Here is a 24,475-nt window from a genome sequence, read left to right on the forward strand (position 1 = left end):
GTCTATTGTAATCATCTTTCATACAATGAGAACAATGGAGTGACGGAAACAGACATTCTACAGTTAATTTCCGTTGCTCTCATCCTATGACGAATAAGAGCAACGGACATTAATAACGGTAGTGGGAACGTACTTTTTAGCCAACCTTAACCATATAGTCGGAGACCCAGGTCCATCTAATAAGACCTGTTATACCGCTGTGTCGATCCAGAAGAAGTCCTATAAAGAAAAGTAAGGAAACGTCTCTGCACCTGAACTATATATAATAAATGCTATAGAACGGGATGACTGAAGCCTGTCAGACTATAAATAGGACGCAGTTCTGCGGAGCGGTGACAAGGCGCCGGCTATGGCTTGCAGCTGTGTGCTGGCAATCTCAGTAAATGGATTTCAAAGCTTTTCTGCTCACAGGAGGTAAATTATCAATGACCCAGTGCCGCGGTTACAGCAAGAGTGATGAAACCTTTACTTTAAGATGGTTTATTTGGATTTTGTACATAATACGAGGAGTCTGGCTTCCAGCAGTACAGTCGCCGAATGAGCAAAGTCGCTGAAGTAATGGAAGAGTCAGATTTGCTCGTGGCATGGAAGTTTTCGACAGTCATTTTTGCAGATCTCAGTGGATGCTCAATTCTCTGGTCCAGTTACCTCCTCCAGCACCTTCTAAGCCAGGACATCAATAATGCCGACCTCTGCAGTATTTACACCAAAGAGCACGGCGCTGGGAGCGGCTTTGATTTTATTGTCCACTAAGCTTATGTCTGAAGTTATTCTAAATATTATATACCATATAATGACGTCATACAGTGCCATGCGATGCCATGATGATAGTCTGCTGTATGTACGTGACACAACCAGTAATTAAAGTGGGATATGTCTTACCAATTCCAAGCCCAGTTATCTGGATCCTTGCATAGGCGCCACACTACTGATTCCTGCACTGTTGGAATAATTTCTCTAGTCCCCACCATTCCTGAGCAATCAGTACCGATATACTAATTAGGCCTAGAGATGAGCGAACACTAAAATGTCCGAGGTTCGAAATCCGATTCGAACAGCCGCACACTGTTCGACTGTTCGAACGGATTTTGAACCCCATTATAGTCTATGGGGGGAAATGCTTGTTTCAGGGGTACGCAAAATTCAATAAAATTATACTTACGAAGTCCATGAGTGACGGTTGGGCTGGATTCTCCTTGAAGTCTTTTCCCGGCGCAGGGTCCCCGCGTCTTGCATCGGGGCCTACGCAGAGCTGACTGCGCATGCGCGGTCGGCTCTGCCCGGCCCAAAGCCTGAGCAGAGCCCACTGCGCATGCGAGGGCATGCCCGCACATGCGCAGTCGGCTCTGCCTAGGCCGGATGCCTGGCAGAGTGAATTCCAGCCGGAAGACACCACGGGGACGCTGCACGGAGAAGACTTCTAAAGGTAAGAGAAGAACCAGCGTTGATTGGCAATGTATAGCATTCTGCCAATCAATGCTGGTTCTGCATAGAACCTTAAACTTCGAACAGCTAGTAGTGTTCGATCGAGTATGAGTATTTCGAATACCGTAGTATTCGATCCAACACCTACTCGATCAAACACTACTCGCTCATCTCTAATTAGGCCTCTACTGTCAAGTGGGTGATGTCAGACAGAAGCAGGCAAGGGCTGCCTAACACTACCCAATCAGAGGCTAACAGTATCAGGCCTCGTTCACATGTATGATGGTAATCTGTTCAGGGTAGTTCACATGGGGACCTCCCGAACGGATTACTGAATGCATTGGCAAGTGGTGTGCAGTGAAAGCACACGGACCCCATAGACTATAGTGGGGTCCGTGTGCTTTCTGCATGGTCTCCTAACGAGTCATGTGGACAGGAAAATAGATTGTGAACTTTTCATGTTCCGTGCAGAGACTGTTCAGAAAGCACATGGACCTCATTATAGTCTATGGGGTCCGTGTGCTTTCACTGCACACCGCTTGCCAATGTGTTCGGTACTCCGTTCGGGGGGTCCCCATTCACACTCACTCCCCCGAACGGATTACCAATGCAGATGTGAACAAGGCTTCAGATTGCTTAGTATCACGTCCCCTTGCCTGCTCCTGCCTGACAACACCCACTTGGCAGTAGAAGCCAGATTTCCTGATTGGGTGCCAAAACGAAATCCTCTGATATGATGGGAGCTAGGAAAAAATTCCAAAAGTTTTGGAGTCAGTGGTGCTCTGCCTACTAAAGGATAAAAAAGAACTGGAGTTGTTGGAGGTGGTGAAAGGTCCTCTTTACGCTGAGGCCCTACGTTGCAGCTTTTTTTTGTTGCAGATTTTGTTGCGGTTTTTTGAACCAAAGCCAAGAATGGCTACACAGGGAACGAGAAATATATAAGAAGTTCTTATACTTCTCCCTTCTGCTCAATCCATTCCTGGGTTTGGCTCAAAAAATACAGCAAAATCTGTAACAAAAAAAGTTGCGTTTCCGCACGTTTTTGTTTTGTTTTTTTGAGCCAAAGCCAGGAGTGGATTGAGCAGACGGTAGAAGTATAAGAACTTCCTATATATTTCCCATTCCATTTGTAGTCGCTTTTGGATTTGACTCAAAAAAATGCAACACAATCAACAATAAAAACTGCGTTTCAGCCTTAAAATGGTTGTCCAGGATTAAAAAAAATATCTGCAATTTGTGTAACTGAGTTGCTGTCATCCATGGACCATGTCAGGTATTGCCGGCCATTCTCACCCCTCTCTGTTACATATTATACCGTGTAAGAAGGAATCATCTGAATGAGTCGTGTGAGGACAGATATACTGAGTGATGTTAATCTTTTCGTCACCTTTCTTGCTGTTATTTTACAGCTCATTTATTTCAGTGGCCCATAAGGGCCCATTTACCAGGACTGACTGGGAGGCCGATAATATCATTCTGCATAAGAAAGTGAACACACCTGGAGGACAATGTACTGCTAGAACCCCGCAATGAAGGATAATCTGTTACATACATCCAGCCCATATATCTCATAGGGTATACTCTCAAAGGTATAGGAACATTGTGGACATTATTATATAACTAAGCGGGATCTCAATATCAAACCAGCCTAGAATATTGTAGGGGGCCATTATCCTGAGCACCAGTGTACTTCTAGATTATGCAATATATGCACCTTGAAAAATCCACTTTGATAAGTATGTAAATGAAACTCAAATACAACGGGGGGGGGGGGGGGGGTGCCAGAGCCCCTAGTCCTGTATCATATTTATGAATCAGCTCAGTCCCATTCCAATTAAAGGGGCTGATCTACAATAGCAAGTACATACACAAGACAATAGTCTGAGCTGTAAAGCTGTAATGCAAGGGATGAGCTGCCATATCATGGAATGGCAATGACCTTGGTAAGTAGTGATAAGTCTGCAGTACTGATACAAATGCTGCAACTTCTTCAAACAGCTGATCGCAACAGTGCAAAGCAATGGACCCTGAGCAATCTAATACTGATAACCTACCCTAGGGGATCATCTGTATTAATAAGAGGTCAAACTATCAATGCAGGTCTATTGGAGACCGGTCGAGCTACTAATAGACTTGCAGAGCAGAGAGGAGATCTCCCATTCAATAATATTACATTACTCGCAATATATATTTCAACTGGCTGCAAGTGTAGTTATTGCCACCACCTGTTAGGTGCCTCAGGTAAGTAACAGGTGCTGTTAATTACACAAATTAGAGAAGCATCACATGATTTTTCAAACAGTGCCAATACTTTTGTCCACCCTTTTTTTATGTTTGGTGTGGAATTATATCCAACTTGTCTTTCTGACAATTCTTTTTGTGGTTTTCCATTGAAGGCAAATTAAATGAGGATAATACCAAAGAGTTTATGCTTACAATCATTTTCTGGAACAAAATGAATATTATCTGACAGAATTGCAGGGGTGCCAATACTTTTGGCCAACACTGTATATATATATATATATATATATATATATATATATATATATATGTATGTATATATATATATTACTGGAGTACATCTTTGAAACAGCTGCAAATAGGCCCAGAAGATAAGGGTCACCCTCACACACTGGTTAAATTTCTTTGATCTCCTTCCTGATTTCCTTTGATACCAGTCTGTGCAATGTAAACACTTGCAGTAGAGTGAGATGAAAAATGTATGATACACAGCCTTCCACTGTCAGAAAGGAGACAAATAACCCTCTTTTGGCTAAAAAATAGTTGGTCAGCAGAATATAGTCAAGGAAGGGTTCCGAGTGAGGTAGATGTTTCAAAAAAGGGAACTTGACTATTATGTGAAGGACACCAAGAGGAATTGGGAATGATGATAAGCTTGTGTACATAGACCTGCTGTTTACAAAACGTCATGGTGGTCCGGGGTCTGATAGAAAAGGAAATCCTGTTAAAATGTTCAGATGGGACATAGGTGATGGTCGTGAGGAGGAATTGTATAGGGGAGCTCTGAGTGAGGCAATTGTGATATGAAAGGAATCCGTCCTATAACAAATGATACATGTTATTAGAGATGAGCGAACAGTAAAATGTTCGAGGTTCAATATTCGTTTCGAGTAGCCCCTCAATATTCGACTACTCGAATCGAATATCGAACCCTATTATAGTCTATGGGGGGGGGAATGCTCGTTTCAGGGGTAGGCAACGTTTGATCAAATTATACTTACCAAGTCCACGAGTGAGGGTCAGGCTGGATCCTCCGAGAAGTCTTCTCCTTGCAGCGTCCCTGCGGCGTCTTCCTGCTCTTCATTCACTCTGACAGGCATCGGGCCTGGGCAGAGTCGACTGCGCATGCCCGCACTACAAGCCGATGCCTGGCAGAGTGAATTCAGAGCCGGAAGACGCCGCAGGGAAGCTGCACGGAGAAGACTTCTAAAGGTAGGAGAAGAACCAGCGTTGATTGGCTGACTGTATAGCATTCGGCCAATCAATGCTGGTTCTGCATCGAACTTTTCCATTTGAACAGCGAGTGGTACTCGATCGAGTATGAGTATTTCGAATACCGTAGTATTCAATCGAATACCTACTCGATCGAGTACTACTCGCTCATCTCTACATGTTATACATGTTATACATTGTATCTTTTTATTCCTGCATAGCATCTTCAATAATCCAATCTCTTCAAAATACTTAACCGTGATTTTGCAATGTTCCTTAATGCCACGTCTTCATCATAAATACATAATCTCCCGCATCCAGACTGAATAGGTGCTGCACCACTTTATTTTTTTAACATAGCTCCTTTATAGATTCAGCCAAATCCAAAGAAGCCTTTGAAAGCCAGTAATGAGTCACTTGGCTCCGTTCCATATACAATAAGTTAACTGACAGCTGGACGACTTGATGGTTCTTAAGATCAGTTTTGGTATAATGGTTCCTTGCATCTGCACTGAAGTTGCTCCATCGAGACAATAATCTGATAAATGTGCCCAGATGGCTCTTAAACCATTGCTGAATCAGTGTCCCTCACTGCTAAGGTCACCATAATTGGTGTATCTATGCAGCTAAAACAACTTTCTAAGCAGTGGTGACATTTTGCTGCGCTCCTTGAGATAAGTGCCCGGGTAATGTGGCCAGACGTAGTCATATAGATTCACAAAATATTAAGTGTCACTGTTTTGCGGTTATCTTCCTTATTTCTTAGCCATTTGTTTTCCGGGAGCCGCTGGATCCTAAGTGCTTTCTATTACTCATACAAAATGTATCTACATCCCTGAAAATAAGTAGGTTTATCTTTGCTTGCCCCGCACCGGCAGGTAATTAATTTGTAGCCGTTGTGTCAATGTGCTCAATAGTCGTATTGCCTTGTTAAATCTTCCAAAGACGTTTTGTGCGGGTCCAATTATGGGCACATTGAAAAGCAGTTAAAGCACTCTAAATTTCCGAGCATGGAGGCAGGCTGACATTTCGGCTTAATTCTGATAAATAATACGCCGGTCGCCAGTGGGGCTTTTATTTACCAATAATTTGTATATTCATTGGTAGCGGGCACGAGAAAAAAAAAAAAAAAAGGATTAATTACTCGAGTGGAGATTTTCTTGGAATGTAACAGAAAAAGCTTGAAGATACATTGTTCTCTGACTCAGGGATTTAAGATATCAGCTCGTGTGTTCTTATTCGCTGGTGTACGGAATTTTAAAAATTTTTTTGTTTAATATTTGTTTTCTTCCGGCATAAATTAAAAATGCAGCAAAATTACCAGTGAAACTATTATTTTCCTGCAGATACAGTAAGTCATCTATATACCTTAGAGCAGGATAGGGGACCTTCAGCTCTCCAGCTGCTGTGAAACTACAACTCCCAGCATGCTCCATTCTCTTCCATGGGAGTTCCAAGAACAGCAGAGCAAGTATGCATGCTGGGAGTTGTAGTTTTGCAACAGCTAGAGAGCCGTACGTTCCCTACCCCTGCCTTAGAGGAATATTCCCATCCGACCCTATGGTTATGCAATATATCCGTGAGATGGAACATCAATTTTTAAGTTTTTAATTTTTGTTTTTTGCTCCCCGCCTTCCAAAAGTCATAACTTTTTAATTTTTCCATTTGCAGAGCCATATAAAGGACACATTGTACTTTGTAGGGGACCAGTTAATATTCTGTATAGTGTACTGGGAAGTGTGTTATGTTTTCATGGACGAAAGTGTGTAGGATGCCCAAAATTTTTATGTAGTGATTAGAGATGAGCGAACAGTAAAATGTTCGAGGTTCGATATTTGTTTCGAGTAGCCCCTCAATATTCGACTACTCAAATCGAATATCGAATCCTATTATAGTCTATGGGGGGAAAATGCCCGTTTCAGGGGTAGGCAACGTTCGATCAAATTATACTTACCAAGTCCACAAGTGAGGGTTGGGCTGGATTCTCCGAGAAGTCTTCTCCTTGCAGCATCCCCGCGGCATCTTCCGGCTCTGAATTCACTCTGCCAGGCATCGGGCCTGGGCAGAGCCGACTGCGCATGTCTGCACTACAAGAAAATGGCCGCTTGCAGTCAAAGCGGCCATTTTCTTGTAGCATGGGCATGCGCAGTCGGCTCTTAGTATGGTGTTGGCTATTTGGGATTAATATTTTAGATTTTTAGATTCTGGCCATTTTTGGATGACTAATTTGTTTATTTTTGTGTATTTTTATTTACGATCTAGGGGAAAGTGGGTGAATTAGAATTTTTATATTTCTACAAAATTTTTAAATTTTCTTGTCTTTTTTAAGCCCTCTAGGGGGCTTGTATTTGTGATTTGCAGATTGCTCATACCATAGACAGCAGTAGTCTATGACAAATTGCCTATGTAACTATGGAGGCCTGCTATTTCATGGAAAAAGGATGGCCCCGTTGGCTCGCTGGGCTTATGGGGCTGTCATCTGAGGCCAAAGTAAGCCAGCGCGGGGCACTTGAGGGCGAGTTAGGCCAGGACCCCATGGGACATAAACACCATGTCCACTTCGCGGTAAAAAGCATGGTACGGATATGCTGCGATTTACAAAAACGGCGCGTGTCAATGTCAATATCTAATTATGTCTATGGCGATTTCCCCATAGGTATAATTGAAGCAGAAAGTTTGCAGAGGAAACCTCTGCAAATTTTCTGTCCGAGGTTGAGGCCCCACGCTGTGGAAACACAGCTTTTCTCGTTGCAGATTTTTTTTTGCAGTTTTTTGAGCCAAAGTGAAGAATGGCTACAAAAGGAATGGGAGAAAAATATCAAGTTCTACTTCTACCTTGTGCTCGATCCACTCCTGGCTTTGGCGCAAAAAACTGCAACAAAAAAAGCTGTGTTTTCCGCAACGTGAGCCTAAAGCACTGCACGAAGAACTGCAATCCGTTGCTGCCACAGTTTTTCCCACAGCATCTCGTGGGGCCTTAGCCCGTAGAAGATTTCTGCCATTTGGGAAAAGGTCAATGCCCAATATTAGTGTAAGTTCACACTGGGTCTTTTGATCCGGATTTTGGCATGGAATCCAGTTCCAAAAGACGCCTCCCGTTGACTTCAATGGGAGCTGTTCACTTCTTTTTTCCACTAGCGTTTTTTTGCCACTCGCGGAGAAAAGAAGCAAGCTGCTCTTTCGTGCCGCGGATTCCACAGCAGAATCCGCCGCAGCGTCCGTGGCGCGACACTCCCTCCTGACTAGGCCTATTCATTTAAGCCTAATCTGGAGCGGAATGTCAAGAATCGATGCTGGTAAACTGCACCGGTATCCAGTTGTGGCTAGCCGTTTTTTGGACCGGATTCTGAGGTGGCCTGCTTGTCAAAATTCGGTCCAAAAAAAACAGGAAAAACCAGGAAGCCAGGAAAGTGTTAAGGGGTGCTAAAGTTTCCATTACACCAATTATATGCTGCTGTAGGGAACATAGCGATCACAATGTTCTGTGTCAAAGTGGGATCTTGCCGCTGAGAATATCAACATTTAATGAGTATGCAAATGAGGTGTGTACCTGAGTCACATCTGCAGGAGAACCTAGTTTTGCCTGTGGTTGCAGCACATCAGGACCTGTCAATCTTGATCCTAGTAGGAAGCAGTGGGTGGTGACCACAGGTGAGAACAGGTGATCTGACAGGTGCGGCCACATTCCTTGAACCGTATTTGCATATGGATTAAAGTTGATTTTCTCAGCGTCAACATTACAATTAGAGATGAGCGAACACTATTCGGAACAGCCGTTCCGAATAGCACGCTCCCATAGAAGTGAATGAACGTAGCCAGCAAAGTCTGCGTGACGGCCGCTTCCATTCATTTCTATGGGAGCTTGCTATTCGGAACGGCTGTTCCGAATAGTGTTCGCTCATCTCTAATTACCATTTGAAACCATGTACAACATTATATAAGTGGATTAGAAGAGATTTAGGTGGTGAGATGACCAACCCCTTTAGGGCACATGTAGCGGACCACAGCAAAAAAAAGGCACTGCAGAAAAAACTGCAACGGCAACGCATTGCGTTTTTTCACAGAAAATCCACAGACTTTCTGCTTTCATTATACCTATAGGGAAACCGCCAGAATTTCTGTAGGTATAATTGACATGCTGCGAATCACAAAACTGTTTTTGGAAATTGCAGCATGTCCTCTGCATGTACTTTTCAGAGGGGATTCTGCACTGAAAGTCCTCAGCAATTGACAGTACCTGTGTGTGATTTAAAGATATCCATTTACATGTGCGTTAATTGTAAAGATACACCTGGAATTGTGGTCATGCTGCAGATTTTATAATCCAAACATACTAATTTGGTTAGGGATTTGTCGCAAATTTTCATAATGCCTTGCTTAGGGTAACAATATGTGCTAACATTTGCAATAAAAATCTGATGTCACCGCAGATCTAAAAGAGAAAAGGTCTTCAATGTTTGGACTCAACTTTTTGTTAATAATTTTTTTGATAATTATTTGTTTTGGTCTGATTTCTATTTTTTTTATGTCTTTTTAAGGATGAGCCCATATAAGGTGGTATTGGCTGCATCCATGTGCAGATGGGCAGGGCTTTAGATGTGACGTGGATGTGGTCAGCACTCCATTGTGTGCTCAAACCAAGTCAGATAGAATCACCTTTTTTTCTCAGTATACATCTAAGGAGTTTTCTGTGACATCAGTGTCTATGAGCCCTGTACTGTGACATCACTGTGTGTATTATCCCTGTACTGTGACATCACTGTGTGTATTATCCCTGTACTGTAACATCACTGTGTGTATTATCCCTGTACTGTAACATCACTGTGTGTATTATCCCTGTACTGTGACATCACTGTGTGTATTATCCCTGTACTGTGACATCACTGTGTGTATTATCCCTGTACTGTGACATCACTGTGTGTATTATCCCTGTACTGTGACATCACTGTGTGTATTATCCCTGTACTGTGACATCACTGTGTGTATTATCCCTGTACTGTAACATCACTGTGTGTATTATCCCTGTACTGTGACATCACTGTGTGTATTATCCCTGTACTGTAACATCACTGTGTGTATTATCCCTGTACTGTAACATCACTGTGTGTATTATCCCTGTACTGTGACATCACTGTGTGTATTATCCCTGTACTGTAACATCACTGTGTGTATTATCCCTGTACTGTAACATCACTGTGTGTATTATCCCTGTACTGTGACATCACTGTGTGTATTATCCCTGTACTGTGACACCACTGTGTATTATCCCTGTACTGTGACATCACTGTGTGTATTATCCCTGTACTGTGACATCACTGTGTGTATTATCCCCGTACTGTAACATCACTGTGTGTATTATCCCTGTACTGTAACATCACTGTGTGTATTATCCCTGTACTGTAACATCACTGTGTGTATTATCCCTGTACTGTGACATCACTGTGTGTATTATCCCTGTACTGTAACATCACTGTGTGTATTATCCCTGTACTGTGACATCACTGTGTGTATTATCTCTGTACTGTGACATCACTGTGTGTATTATCCTGTACTGTGACATCACTGTGTGTATTATCTCTGTACTGTGACATCACTGTGTGTATTATCCTGTACTGTGACATCACTGAGTGTATTATCCCTGTACTGTGACATCACTGAGTGTATTATCCCTGTACTGTGACATCACTGTGTATATTATCTCTGTACTGTGACACCGTTATGTGTGTTATCCCTGTACTGTGACATCACTCTATTTATTATCCCTGTACTATGGCATCCGTGTTAATTACCCCTGTGCAGTGACATCACTATGGACATTATCTCTGTACTGTGACATCACAGCATTTAATATCTCTGCATACCTCCCAACTTTTGAAGAACTGAAAGAGGGACAAAATGTGCGTAGTGCGCCGCGGCAAATTTAGCCCCGCCCACTTTTTGTGTTGACTCCGCCCACTCGTTAATTTTTCATGTGCCCGCACACAGTATAATCCTCCTACAATCACCCGTAAATTATATGTCCCCCCTCTATCTCTCCCCCAGTTTCATATACACCCTTCATCTGCCCCCAGTTTCATGTCCCTCTTCCATCTCTGCCCCCAGATTCATGTCCCTCCATCTCTGCCCCCAGATTCATGTCCTCTCCATCTCTTCCCCCAGATTCATGTCCCCCATCTCTGCCCCCAGATTCATGTCCCCCATCTCTGCCCCCAGATTCATGTCCCCCATCTCTGCCCCCAGATTCATGTCCCCCATCTCTGCCCCCAGATTCATGTCCCCACATCTCTGCCCCCAGATTCATGTCCCCCATCTCTGCCCCCAGATTCATGTCCCCACATCTCTGCCCCCAGATTCATGTCCCTCCATCTCTGCCCCCAGATTCATGTCCTCTCCATCTCTGCCCCCAGATTCATGTCCTCCATCTCTGCCCCCAGATTCATGTCCCCACATCTCTGCCCCCAGTTTCATGTCCACTCCATCTCTGCCCCCAGATTCATGTCCCTCCATCTCTGCCCCCAGATTCATGTCCCTCCATCTCTGCCCCTAGATTCATGTCCCCACATCTCTGCCCCCAGTTTCATGTCCACTCCATCTCTGCCCCCAGATTCATGTCCCTCCATCTCTGCCCCTAGATTCATGTCCCCACATCTCTGCCCCGAGTTTCATGTCCACTCCATCTCTGCCCCCAGATTCATGTCCCCACATCTCTGCCCCCAGTGTCATGCCGTCCTCTCCTTCATCTGCCCCCAGATTCACGTTCCACCTCCACATTAAACTTACCTTCTCCTCCGCTCCCTCGCCGCTCTCTGCCCGCCTCTCTCGCTGACACATGCGGCTGAAGGAAGGAGCTGACACAGGTCAGCTCCTCGCTTCCCCGCTGCCCGCCTCTCTCCCTGACACATGCGGCTGAAGCTGCTGTACATCGCGTCTACAAGCCAGGAGCCGGCGGCAGCGGCGAAGCGAGGAGCTGACACAGGTCACAGGACACAGGTCAGCTCCTCGCTTCAGCCGCATGTGTCAGCGAGAGAGAGACGCAGCGGCGAAGCGAGCACGCGAGCAGCTTCAGCCGCATATGTGTCAGCGAGAGAGGCGGGGAAGCGAGGAGCTGATCTGTGTCAGCTCCTTGCTTCAGCCGCGTATGTGTTCAACTCAGATCGGCGTCCTCTGGACGCCGATCTGAGTTGAAATCGGGACATACCTCCCTCCAACCGGGACCGCGGGACATGTCACCCAAATCGTGACTGTCCCGCGGAAATCGGGACGGTTGGGAGGTATGTCTCTGTATTGTGACATCACTGTATATATTATCCTGTACAGTAAAATCACAGTGTTTATTATTCCTGTATTATGACATCACTGTGTCCATTATCTCTGTACGATGACATCATGTATGCATTAGGGAGACCATATCATGAAATCTTCTCATACTGCTGGGTGCTCGTGGTGAAACTATAATACATTTTTGAATACCAAATACTGTAAAATAAATTACTCAATAACTTTTTTTCCGTATTTAACAAGGGGACACTATACAGCCACAATCAGCAGTCACAGCTTTTCCTATTTTATTGTGCGTTTTATAGCTGTCTTTATAATATCAGGCCAGATCGTCTGTTTTGTCTGTTGATGAATCCTGTGACTCGGTGTAATTAATAATACATTGTGCTTATATTTACAGTGGGACGCTATCACAGAAATGGATGAATATAACCGGCCTATTCATACATACCAGGTATGTAACGTCATGGAAGCAAATCAAAACAACTGGCTTCGGACCAACTGGATCTCTCGGGATGCTGCGCAAAAAGTGTTTGTGGAGATGAAATTTACTCTTAGGGACTGTAACAGCATTCCTTGGGTAGTGGGCACCTGCAAAGAGACATTTAACCTTTACTACATGGAATCCGACGAGGCACATGGACAAAAGTTCAAGCCGAGTCAGTATAGTAAGATCGATACGATTGCTGCCGATGAAAGTTTCACGCAAATGGATTTGGGTGATCGTATCCTTAAACTTAACACGGAAGTGCGAGAGGTGGGTCCCATCACCAAGAAAGGATTTTACCTTGCTTTCCAAGACATCGGAGCTTGCATTGCTTTGGTCTCTGTAAGAGTCTACTATAAAAAATGCCCGTATATGGTTCGCAACTTGGCGATGTTTCCTGATACCATTCCAAGAGTTGATTCGTCTTCGCTTGTCGAAGTAAGGGGGTCCTGTATTAAATATGCGGAGGAGAGGGACACTCCTAAATTGTACTGTGGAGCTGACGGAGATTGGCTGGTGCCACTTGGACGTTGTGTCTGCAGTGTTGGCTACGAGGAATTGGATGGAACCTGCCATGGTAAGTGTTGGTTGACTTGTCACAAGAAAATGTTTATGATGGATCATTTTTGGAAAAATTGTGGGCTCAGATGAAAAATGTAATGTGGTGAAACGTATTAAAAAAATCATACCTGTCTTGGCACTCCTGTGTCCTGTCCTACATGTGACCACTGGGTCCAATCAGTGGTCTCAGCAGTGGCTCTCTTTGGATCCTTTCTTGTGGCCATTTATTGGCCCGGAATTTCCAGTGGCAATGGACACTAGAGCCAGGACAGGGGATTATGATTTTTTTTGTGTTGCCTTCCCTGGCCTCCTTTGTGATTTGTCCAATTCCGGAACTCATGCACATGCTATAGAGACTTTAGAATAGTACCTAGAGCTCCCAAATGTCTTCGTACGAGACTGTTAGAGACATGTGAGACATGTTAGCTGCTGTATTAAGTTCCTTTGAATACTTGACGGAGCATGTCACCATTTTTTTTCCGTTGGACTGAAAAAAATCTCTACGAAATTGCAAGCCTAAGAGGCGATGTACAGTAAATGCCGGTGCACTTCACTTGGTGCCATAATACACTTCCATAACAAGACAGAGATTTTATACAGCCTTAACCATGGGATTGATCCAACTAGAGATGAGCGAACAGTGTTCTATCGAACTCATGTTCGATCGGATATTAGGCTGTTCGGCATGTTCGAATCGAATCGAACACCGCGTGGTAAAGTGCGCCATTACTCGATTCCCCTCCCACCTTCCCTGGCGCCTTTTTTGCTCCAATAACAGCGCAGGGTAGGTGGGACAGGAACTACGACACCGGTGACGTTGAAAAAAGTAGGCAAAACCCATTGGCTGCCGAAAACATGTGACCTCTAATTTAAAAGAACAGCGCCGCCCAGCTTCGCGTCATTCTGAGCTTGCAATTCACCGAGGACGGAGGTTTCCGTCCAGCTAGCTAGGGCTTAGATTCTGGGTAGGCAGGGACAGGCTAGGATAGGAAGGAGAAGACAACCAACAGCTCTTGTAAGAGCTAAATTCCAGGGAGAAGCTTGTCAGTGTAACGTGGCACTGACGGGCTCAATCGCCGCAACCCAGCTTTCCCAGGATCCTGAATGGAATACACTGTCAGTGTATTCCCGTATACCCGATATATACCCCGATACCCGTTCCAACGGTGTGCCCCCCCACCTTCACCCCAGAAATACCCTGCAAGTCCCCTAGCAATAGAATTGGGGCTATATACACCCACAATTTTTACTACTGGTATACAGTGCCATTGTCTGACTGGGAATTCAAAGAATATATTGGGAATACAAATACCCTCATTTCTTGCTACTGCCATATAGTGCCAGTTTCTGACTGGTAATTCAAAGAATATATTGGGGTTACGTGCACCCACAATTTTTACTACTGGTATACAGTGCCATTGTCTGACTGGGAATTCAAAGAGTATATTGGGAATACAAATACCCTCATTTCTTGCTACTGCCATATAGTGCCAGTTTCTGACTGGGAATTCAAAGAATATATTGGGGTTACGTGCACCCACAATTTTTACTACTGGTATACAGTGCCATTGTCTGACTGGGAATTCAAAGAATATATTGGGGTTATAAATACCCTCATTTCTTGCTACTGCCATATAGTGCCAGTTTCTGACTGGTAATTCAAAGAATATATTGGGGTTACGTGCACCCACAATTTTTACTACTGGTATACAGTGCCATTGTCTGACTGGGAATTCAAAGAATATATTGGGAATACAAATACCCTCATTTCTTGCTACTGCCATATAGTGCCAGTTTCTGACTGGGAATTCAAAGAATATATTGGGGTTACGTGCACCCACAATTTTTACTACTGGTATACAGTGCCATTGTCTGACTGGGAATTCAAAGAATATATTGGGGTTATAAATACCCTCATTTCTTGCTACTGCCATATAGTGCCAGTTTCTGACTGGTAATTCAAAGAATATATTGGGGTTACGTGCACCCACAATTTTTACTACTGGTATACAGTGCCATTGTCTGACTGGGAATTCAAAGAGTATATTGGGAATACAAATACCCTCATTTCTTGCTACTGCCATATAGTGCCAGTTTCTGACTGGTAATTCAAAGAATATATTGGGGTTACGTGCACCCACAATTTTTACTACTGGTATACAGTGCCATTGTCTGACTGGGAATTCAAAGAATATATTGGGGTTATAAATACCCTCATTTCTTGCTACTGCCATATAGTGCCAGTTTCTGACTGGTAATTCAAAGAATATATTGGGGTTACGTGCACCCACAATTTTTACTACTGGTATACAGTGCCATTGTCTGACTGGGAATTCAAAGAGTATATTGGGAATACAAATACCCTCATTTCTTGCTACTGCCATATAGTGCCAGTGTCTGACTGGGAATTCAAAGAATATATTGGGGTTACGTGCACCCACAATTTTTACTACTGGTATACAGTGCCATTGTCTGACTGGGAATTCAAAGAATATATTGGGGTTATAAATACCCTCATTTCTTGCTACTGCCATATAGTGCCAGTTTCTGACTGGTAATTCAAAGAATATATTGGGGTTACGTGCACCCACAATTTTTACTACTGGTATACAGTGCCATTGTCTGACTGGGAATTCAAAGAGTATATTGGGAATACAAATACCCTCATTTCTTGCTACTGCCATATAGTGCCAGTTTCTGACTGGTAATTCAAAGAATATATTGGGGTTACGTGCACCCACAATTTTTACTACTGGTATACAGTGCCATTGTCTGACTGGGAATTCAAAGAATATATTGGGGTTATAAATACCCTCATTTCTTGCTACTGCCATATAGTGCCAGTTTCTGACTGGTAATTCAAAGAATATATTGGGGTTACGTGCACCCACAATTTTTACTACTGGTATACAGTGCCATTGTCTGACTGGGAATTCAAAGAGTATATTGGGAATACAAATACCCTCATTTCTTGCTACTGCCATATAGTGCCAGTGTCTGACTGGGAATTCAAAGAATATATTGGGGTTACGTGCACCCACAATTTTTACTACTGGTATACAGTGCCATTGTCTGACTGGGAATTCAAAGAATATATTGGGGTTATAAATACCCTCATTTCTTGCTACTGCCATATAGTGCCAGTTTCTGACTGGTAATTCAAAGAATATATTGGGGTTACGTGCACCCACAATTTTTACTACTGGTATACAGTGCCATTGTCTGACTGGGAATTCAAAGAATATATTGGGGTTATAAATACCCTCATTTCTTGCTACTGCCATATAGTGCCAGTTTCTGACTGGTAATTCAAAGAATATATTGGGGTTACGTGCACCCACAATTTTTACTACTGGTATACAGTGCCATTGTCTGACTGGGAATTCAAAGAGTATATTGGGAATACAAATACCCTCATTTCTTGCTACTGCCATATAGTGCCAGTTTCTGACTGGGAATTCAAAGAATATATTGGGGTTACGTGCACCCACAATTTTTACTACTGGTATACAGTGCCATTGTCTGACTGGGAATTCAAAGAATATATTGGGGTTATAAATACCCTCATTTCTTGCTACTGCCATATAGTGCCAGTTTCTGACTGGTAATTCAAAGAATATATTGGGGTTACGTGCACCCACAATTTTTACTACTGGTATACAGTGCCATTGTCTGACTGGGAATTCAAAGAGTATATTGGGAATACAAATACCCTCATTTCTTGCTACTGCCATATAGTGCCAGTTTCTGACTGGTAATTCAAAGAATATATTGGGGTTACGTGCACCCACAATTTTTACTACTGGTATACAGTGCCATTGTCTGACTGGGAATTCAAAGAATATATTGGGGTTATAAATACCCTCATTTCTTGCTACTGCCATATAGTGCCAGTTTCTGACTGGTAATTCAAAGAATATATTGGGGTTACGTGCACCCACAATTTTTACTACTGGTATACAGTGCCATTGTCTGACTGGGAATTCAAAGAGTATATTGGGAATACAAATACCCTCATTTCTTGCTACTGCCATATAGTGCCAGTGTCTGACTGGGAATTCAAAGAATATATTGGGGTTACGTGCACCCACAATTTTTACTACTGGTATACAGTGCCATTGTCTGACTGGGAATTCAAAGAGTATATTGGGAATACAAATACCCTCATTTCTTGCTACTGCCATATAGTGCCAGTGTCTGACTGGGAATTCAAAGAATATATTGGGGTTACGTGCACCCACAATTTTTACTACTGGTATACAGTGCCAATTTCTAACTAGGAATTCAAAATGCGCAAGGCTCCCGGAAAGGGACGTGGACGAGGCCGTGGGCGAGGTCGGGGGAATGGTTCTGGGGAGCAAGGTAGCAGTGAAGCCACAGGGCGTCCCGTGCCTACTCCTGTGGGGCAGCAAGCATTGCGCCACTCCACAGTGCCAGGGTTGCTTGCCACATTAACTAAACTGCAGGGTACAAACCTTAGTAGGCCCGAGAACCAGGAACAGGTCTTGCAATGGCTGTCAGAGAACGCTTACAGCACATTGTCCAGCAGCCAGTCAGACTCTGCCTCCTCTCCTCCTATTACCCAACAGTCTTGTCTTCCTTCCTCCCAAAATTCCGAAGCTTTACAGAACAATAACCCAAACTGTCCCTGCTCCCCAGAGCTGTTCTCCGCTCCTTTCATTGTCCCTCAACCTGCCTCTCCACGTCACGATTCCACGAACCTAACAGAGGAGCATCTGTGTCCAGATGCTCAAACACTAGAGTCTCCTCCATCTCCGTTCGATTTGGTGGTGGATGACCAGCAACCCACCCTCATCGACGATGATGTGACGCAGTTGCCGTCAGGGCATCCAGTTGACTGGCGCATTGTGCGGGAGGAGGAGATGAGACAGGAGTTGGAAGAGGAAGTGGTGGATGATGAGGACACTGACCCGACCTGGACAGGGGGGATGTCAAGCGGGGAAAGTAGTGTGGATGTTGAGGCAGGTGCAGCACCAAAAAGGGTAGCTAGAGGCAGAGGCAGAGGTCAGCAGCTTAGGCGAAGCCAGGCCACACCCGGAATCTCCCAAGATGTTCCAGTTCGTACCCAGCCCCGAAAAACTCCCACCTCGAGGGCACGTTTCTCGAAGGTGTGGAGTTTTTTCAAGGAATGCGCCGAGGACAGATATAGTGTTGTCTGCACAATTTGCCTCTCGAAATTGATTAGGGGCTCTGAGAAGAGCAACCTGTCCACCACTTCAATGCGCCGTCATTTGGAATCCAAGCACTGGAATCAGTGGCAGGCAGCAGCGGCAGGACAAAGGCCGCCTGCCGTTCACGCCACTGCCACTGCCTCTGCCTCTGCCTCTGCCACTGCCACTGCTGACTGTGCTGGCGATGCACTCCAGAGGACGAGCCAGGACACCACTTCATCTGCCTCCGCCACTTTGTTGACTTCTACCTCATCCTCCCCTGGTCCTGTCTTATCTCCTTCTCCTGCACCATCAAAGGCACCATCAGGCGTTTCTTTACAACAACCCACCATCTCTCAGACATTGGAGCGGCGGCAGAAATACACTGCTAACCACCCACACGCGCAAGCCTTGAACGCCAACATCGCTAAACTGCTGGCCCAGGAGATGTTGGCGTTCCGGCTTGTTGAAACTCCCGCCTTCCTGGACCTGATGGCAACTGCGGCACCTCGCTATGCCGTCCCTAGCCGTCACTACTTCTCCCGGTGTGCCGTCCCCGCCTTGCACCAGCACGTGTCACTCAACATCAGGCGGGCCCTTAGTTCCGCGCTTTGCACAAAGGTCCACTTGACCACCGACGCGTGGACAAGTGCATGCGGACAGGGACGCTACATTTCACTGACGGCACACTGGGTAAATGTAGTTGAGGCTGGGACTGCTTCCCAAACTGGCCCGGTGTACCTCGTCTCCCCGCCTAACATTCCTGGCAGGGACACGAGAAGAACACCCCCCTCCTCCTCCTCCTCTACCGCCTCCTCCTCCGCCTCCTCCTCCGCCACCGCCTCCTCCTCCGCTGTTAGATTGACCCCAGCTACGAGTTGGAAACGTTGCAGCACTGGCGTTGGTAGACGTCAGCAGGCTGTGCTGAAGCTGATCAGCTTGGGGGACAGACAGCACACTGCCTCCGAGGTGAGGGATGCCCTCCTCGATGAGACGGCAATATGGTTTGAGCCGCTGCACCTGGGCCCAGGCATGGTCGTTTGTGATAACGGCCGGAACCTGGTAGCAGCTCTGGAGCTTGCCGGACTCCAACATGTTCCATGCCTGGCCCACGTCTTCAACCTAGTGGTGCAACGTTTCCTAAAGAGCTACCCCAATGTTCCAGAGCTACTGGTGAAAGTGCGGCGCATGTGCGCCCACTTTCGCAAGTCGACAGTAGCCGCTGCTAGCTTAAAATCTCTCCAGCAACGCCTGCATGTGCCACAACACCGGCTTTTGTGCGACGTCCCCACACGCTGGAACTCAACGTTTCAGATGTTGAATAGAGTGGTTGAGCAGCAGAGACCTTTGATGGAATACCAGCTACAAAACCCTAGGGTGCCACAAAGTCAGCTGCCTCAGTTTCACATCCATGAGTGGCCATGGATGAGAGACCTTTGTGACATCCTACGGGTCTTTGAGGAGTCCACAAGGAGGGTGAGCTCTGAGGATGCGATGGTGAGCCTTACAATCCCGCTCTTGTGTGTTCTGAGAGAATCCCTGATTGACATCAGGGATAACTCAGATCACACAGAGGAGTTAGGGATAGCATCCGATCCGTCACAGCTGGAGAGTAGGTCCACACATCTGTCCGCTTCACTGCGTTTAATGGAGGAGGAGGAGGAGGAGGAGGAGGAGGAAGAAGAGTTGTCCGATGATGTGATGGTGATACAGGAGGCTTCCGGGCAACTTCGAATCGTCCCATTGTTGCAGCGCGGATGGGTAGACATGGAGGATGAGGAGGAAATGGAGATTGAACTTTCCGGTGGGGCCAGAGGAGTCATGCCAACTAACACTGTGGCAGACATGGCTGAGTTCATGTTGGGGTGCTTTACAACCGACAAGCGTATTGTCAAAATCATGGAGGACAACCAGTACTGGATCTTTGCTATCCTTGACCCCCGGTATAAAAACAACATCTCGTCTTTTATTCCGGTAGAGGGGAGGGCCAATCGCATCAATGCTTGCCACAGGCAATTGGTGCAGAATATGATGGAGATGTTTCCAGCATGTGACAGTGGCGGCAGGGAGGGCAGTTCCTCCAGTAGGCAACCAAGTTCTCACCGGTCCACACAAACAAGGGGCACACTGTCTAAGGTCTGGGACACCTTGATGGCACCCCCTCGCCAAAGTGCCGCCACGGAGGGTCCTAGTGTCACCAGGCGTGAGAAGTATAGGCGCATGTTGCGGGAATACCTTTCCGACCACAGCCCTGTCCTCTCCGACCCCTCTGCGCCCTACACGTATTGGGTGTCGAAGTTGGACCTGTGGCTTGAACTTGCCCTATATGCCTTGGAGGTGCTGTCCTGTCCTGCCGCCAGCGTCCTATCTGAGAGGGTGTTCAGTGCAGCCGGTGGCATCATCACTGACAAGCGCACCCGTCTGTCAGCTGAGAGTGCCGACCGGCTCACTTTGATAAAAATGAACCACCACTGGATAGAGCCTTCATTTTTGTGCCCACCTGTGTAAAGCACCCCAACATGAAACTCCATGTCTGTACTCAACCTCTCCAATTCCTCCGCATCCTCATACTCATCCACCATAAGCGTTGCACAATTCTGCTAATACTAGGCTCCCTCCAACATGATTTCCCCCAACTCTGCTGGTTAGAGGCTCCCTCCACCCTGATTTCCACCAACTCTGCTGGTTAGAGGCTCCCTCCACCCTGCTTTCCCACAACTCTGCTGGTTAGAGGCTCCTTCCACCATGAATTTGCCCAAACTGGGCTGTTTAGAGGCTCCCTCCACCATGAATTGGTCCAAACTGGGCTGGTTAGAGGCTCCCTCCACCATTAATTGGTCCAAACTGGGCTGGTTAGAGGCTCCCTCCACCATGAATTTGCCCAAACTGGGCTGTTTAGAGGCTCCCTCCACCATGAATTTGCCCAAACTGGGCTGTTTAGAGGCTCCCTCCACCATGAATTGGTCCAAACTGGGTTTTTTAGAGGCTCCCTCCACCATGAATTGGTCCAAACTGGGGTGGTTAGAGGCTCCCTCCACCATTAATTGGTCCAAACTGGGCTGGTTAGAGGCTCCCTCCACCATGAATTGGTCCAAACTGGGCTGGTTAGAGGCTCCCTCCACCATGAATTGGTCCAAACTGGGGTGGTTAGAGGCTCCCTCCACCATTAATTGGTCCAAACTGGGCTGGTTAGAGGCTCCCTCCACCATTAATTGGTCCAAACTGGGCTGGTTAGAGGCTCCCTCCACCATGAATTTGCCCAAACTGGGCTGTTTAGAGGCTCCCTCCACCATGAATTTGCCCAAACTGGGCTGGTTAGAGGCTCCCTCCACCATGAATTGGTCCAAACGGGTTTTTAGAGGCTCCCTTCACCATGAATTGGTCCAAACTTGGCTGTTTAGAGGCTCCCTCCACCATGAATTGGTCCAAACTGGGGTGGTTAGAGGCTCCCTCCACCATTAATTGGTCCAAACTGGGCTGGTTAGAGGCTCCCTCCACCATTAATTGGTCCAAACTGGGCTGGTTAGAGGCTCCCTCCACCATGAATTGGTCCAAACTGGGGTTTTTAGAGGCTCCCTCCACCATGAATTGGTCCAAACTTGGCTGTTTAGAGGCTCCCTCCACCATTAATTGGTCCAAACTGGGCTGGTTAGAGGCTCCCTCCACCATGAATTGGTCCAAACTGGGTTTTTTAGAGGCTCCCTCCACCATGAATTTGCCCAAACTGGGCTGTTTAGAGGCTCCCTCCACCATGAATTGGTCCAAACTGGGTTTTTTAGAGGCTCCCTCCACCATGAATTGGTCCAAACTGGGCTGGTTAGAGGCTCCCTCCACCATGAATTGGTCCAAACTGGGGTGGTTAGAGGCTCCCTCCACCATTAATTGGTCCAAACTGGGCTGGTTAGAGGCTCCCTCCACCATTAATTGGTCCAAACTGGGCTGGTTAGAGGCTCCCTCCACCATGAATTTGCCCAAACTGGGCTGTTTAGAGGCTCCCTCCACCATTAATTGGTCCAAACTGGGCTGGTTAGAGGCTCCCTCCACAATTAATTGGTCCAAACTGGGCTAATTAGAGGCTCCCTCCACCATGAATTGGTCCAAACTGGGTTTTTTAGAGGCTCCCTCCACCATGAATTTGCCCAAACTGGGCTGTTTAGAGGCTCCCTCCACCATGAATTGGTCCAAACTGGGCTGGTTAGAGGCTCCCTCCACCATTAATTGGTCCAAACTGGGCTGGTTAGAGGCTCCCTCCACCATGAATTTGCCCAAACTGGGCTGGTTAGAGGCTCCCTCCACCATGAATTGGTCCAAACTGGGTTTTTTAGAGGCTCCCTCCACCATGAATTTGCCCAAACTGGGCTGGTTAGAGGCTCCCTCCACCATGAATTGGTCCAAACTGGGCTGGTTAGAGGCTCCCTCCACCATGAATTTGCCCAAACTGGGCTGTTTAGAGGCTCCCTCCACCATTAATTGGTCCAAACTGGGCTGGTTAGAGGCTCCCTCCACCATGAATTTGCCCAAACTGGGCTGTTTAGAGGCTCCCTCCACCATGAATTGGTCCAAACTGGGTTTTTTAGAGGCTCCCTCCACCATGAATTGGTCCAAACTGGGCTGGTTAGAGGCTCCCTCCACCATGAATTTCCCAAAACTTGGCTGTTTAGAGGCTCCCTCCACCATTAATTGGTCCAAACTGGGCTGGTTAGAGGCTCCCTCCACCATGAATTGGTCCAAACTGGGGTTTTTAGAGGCTCCCTCCACCATGAATTGGTCCAAACTTGGCTGTTTAGAGGCTCCCTCCACCATGAATTGGTCCAAACTGGGGTGGTTAGAGGCTCCCTCCACCATTAATTGGTCCAAACTGGGCTGGTTAGAGGCTCCCTCCACCATTAATTGGTCCAAACTGGGCTGGTTAGAGGCTCCCTCCACCATGAATTTGCCCAAACTGGGCTGTTTAGAGGCTCCCTCCACCATGAATTTGCCCAAACTGGGCTGGTTAGAGGCTCCCTCCACCATGAATTGGTCCAAACGGGTTTTTAGAGGCTCCCTTCACCATGAATTGGTCCAAACTTGGCTGTTTAGAGGCTCCCTCCACCATGAATTGGTCCAAACTGGGGTGGTTAGAGGCTCCCTCCACCATTAATTGGTCCAAACTGGGCTGGTTAGAGGCTCCCTCCACCATTAATTGGTCCAAACTGGGCTGGTTAGAGGCTCCCTCCACCATGAATTGGTCCAAACTGGGGTTTTTAGAGGCTCCCTCCACCATGAATTGGTCCAAACTTGGCTGTTTAGAGGCTCCCTCCACCATTAATTGGTCCAAACTGGGCTGGTTAGAGGCTCCCTCCACCATGAATTGGTCCAAACTGGGTTTTTTAGAGGCTCCCTCCACCATGAATTTGCCCAAACTGGGCTGTTTAGAGGCTCCCTCCACCATGAATTGGTCCAAACTGGGTTTTTTAGAGGCTCCCTCCACCATGAATTGGTCCAAACTGGGCTGGTTAGAGGCTCCCTCCACCATGAATTGGTCCAAACTGGGGTGGTTAGAGGCTCCCTCCACCATTAATTGGTCCAAACTGGGCTGGTTAGAGGCTCCCTCCACCATTAATTGGTCCAAACTGGGCTGGTTAGAGGCTCCCTCCACCATGAATTTGCCCAAACTGGGCTGTTTAGAGGCTCCCTCCACCATTAATTGGTCCAAACTGGGCTGGTTAGAGGCTCCCTCCACAATTAATTGGTCCAAACTGGGCTAATTAGAGGCTCCCTCCACCATGAATTGGTCCAAACTGGGTTTTTTAGAGGCTCCCTCCACCATGAATTTGCCCAAACTGGGCTGTTTAGAGGCTCCCTCCACCATGAATTGGTCCAAACTGGGCTGGTTAGAGGCTCCCTCCACCATGAATTGGTCCAAACTGGGTTTTTTAGAGGCTCCCTCCACCATGAATTGGTCCAAACTGGGCTGGTTAGAGGCTCCCTCCACCATGAATTTCCCAAAACTTGGCTGTTTAGAGGCTCCCTCCACCATTAATTGGTCCAAACTGGGCTGGTTAGAGGCTCCCTCCACCATGAATTGGTCCAAACTGGGGTTTTTAGAGGCTCCCTCCAC

General features: G+C 46.3%; 1 protein-coding gene across 1 annotated transcript in view; it reads left to right on the top strand.

The window, feature by feature from the left end:
• EPHA6 (EPH receptor A6) overlaps positions 1 to 24,475 on the top strand; it is a 675,722-nt gene that overhangs the window by 153,039 nt on the left and 498,208 nt on the right. Inside the window, exon 3 of the mRNA XM_075263563.1 lies at positions 12,557 to 13,220. Coding sequence (XP_075119664.1) covers positions 12,557 to 13,220 — 664 coding nt within the window. The remainder of the gene's footprint in view (positions 1 to 12,556; positions 13,221 to 24,475) is intronic.

This window comes from Leptodactylus fuscus, chromosome 2, assembly GCF_031893055.1.
Source record: "Leptodactylus fuscus isolate aLepFus1 chromosome 2, aLepFus1.hap2, whole genome shotgun sequence".
Classification (NCBI taxonomy): Eukaryota; Metazoa; Chordata; class Amphibia; order Anura; family Leptodactylidae; genus Leptodactylus; species Leptodactylus fuscus.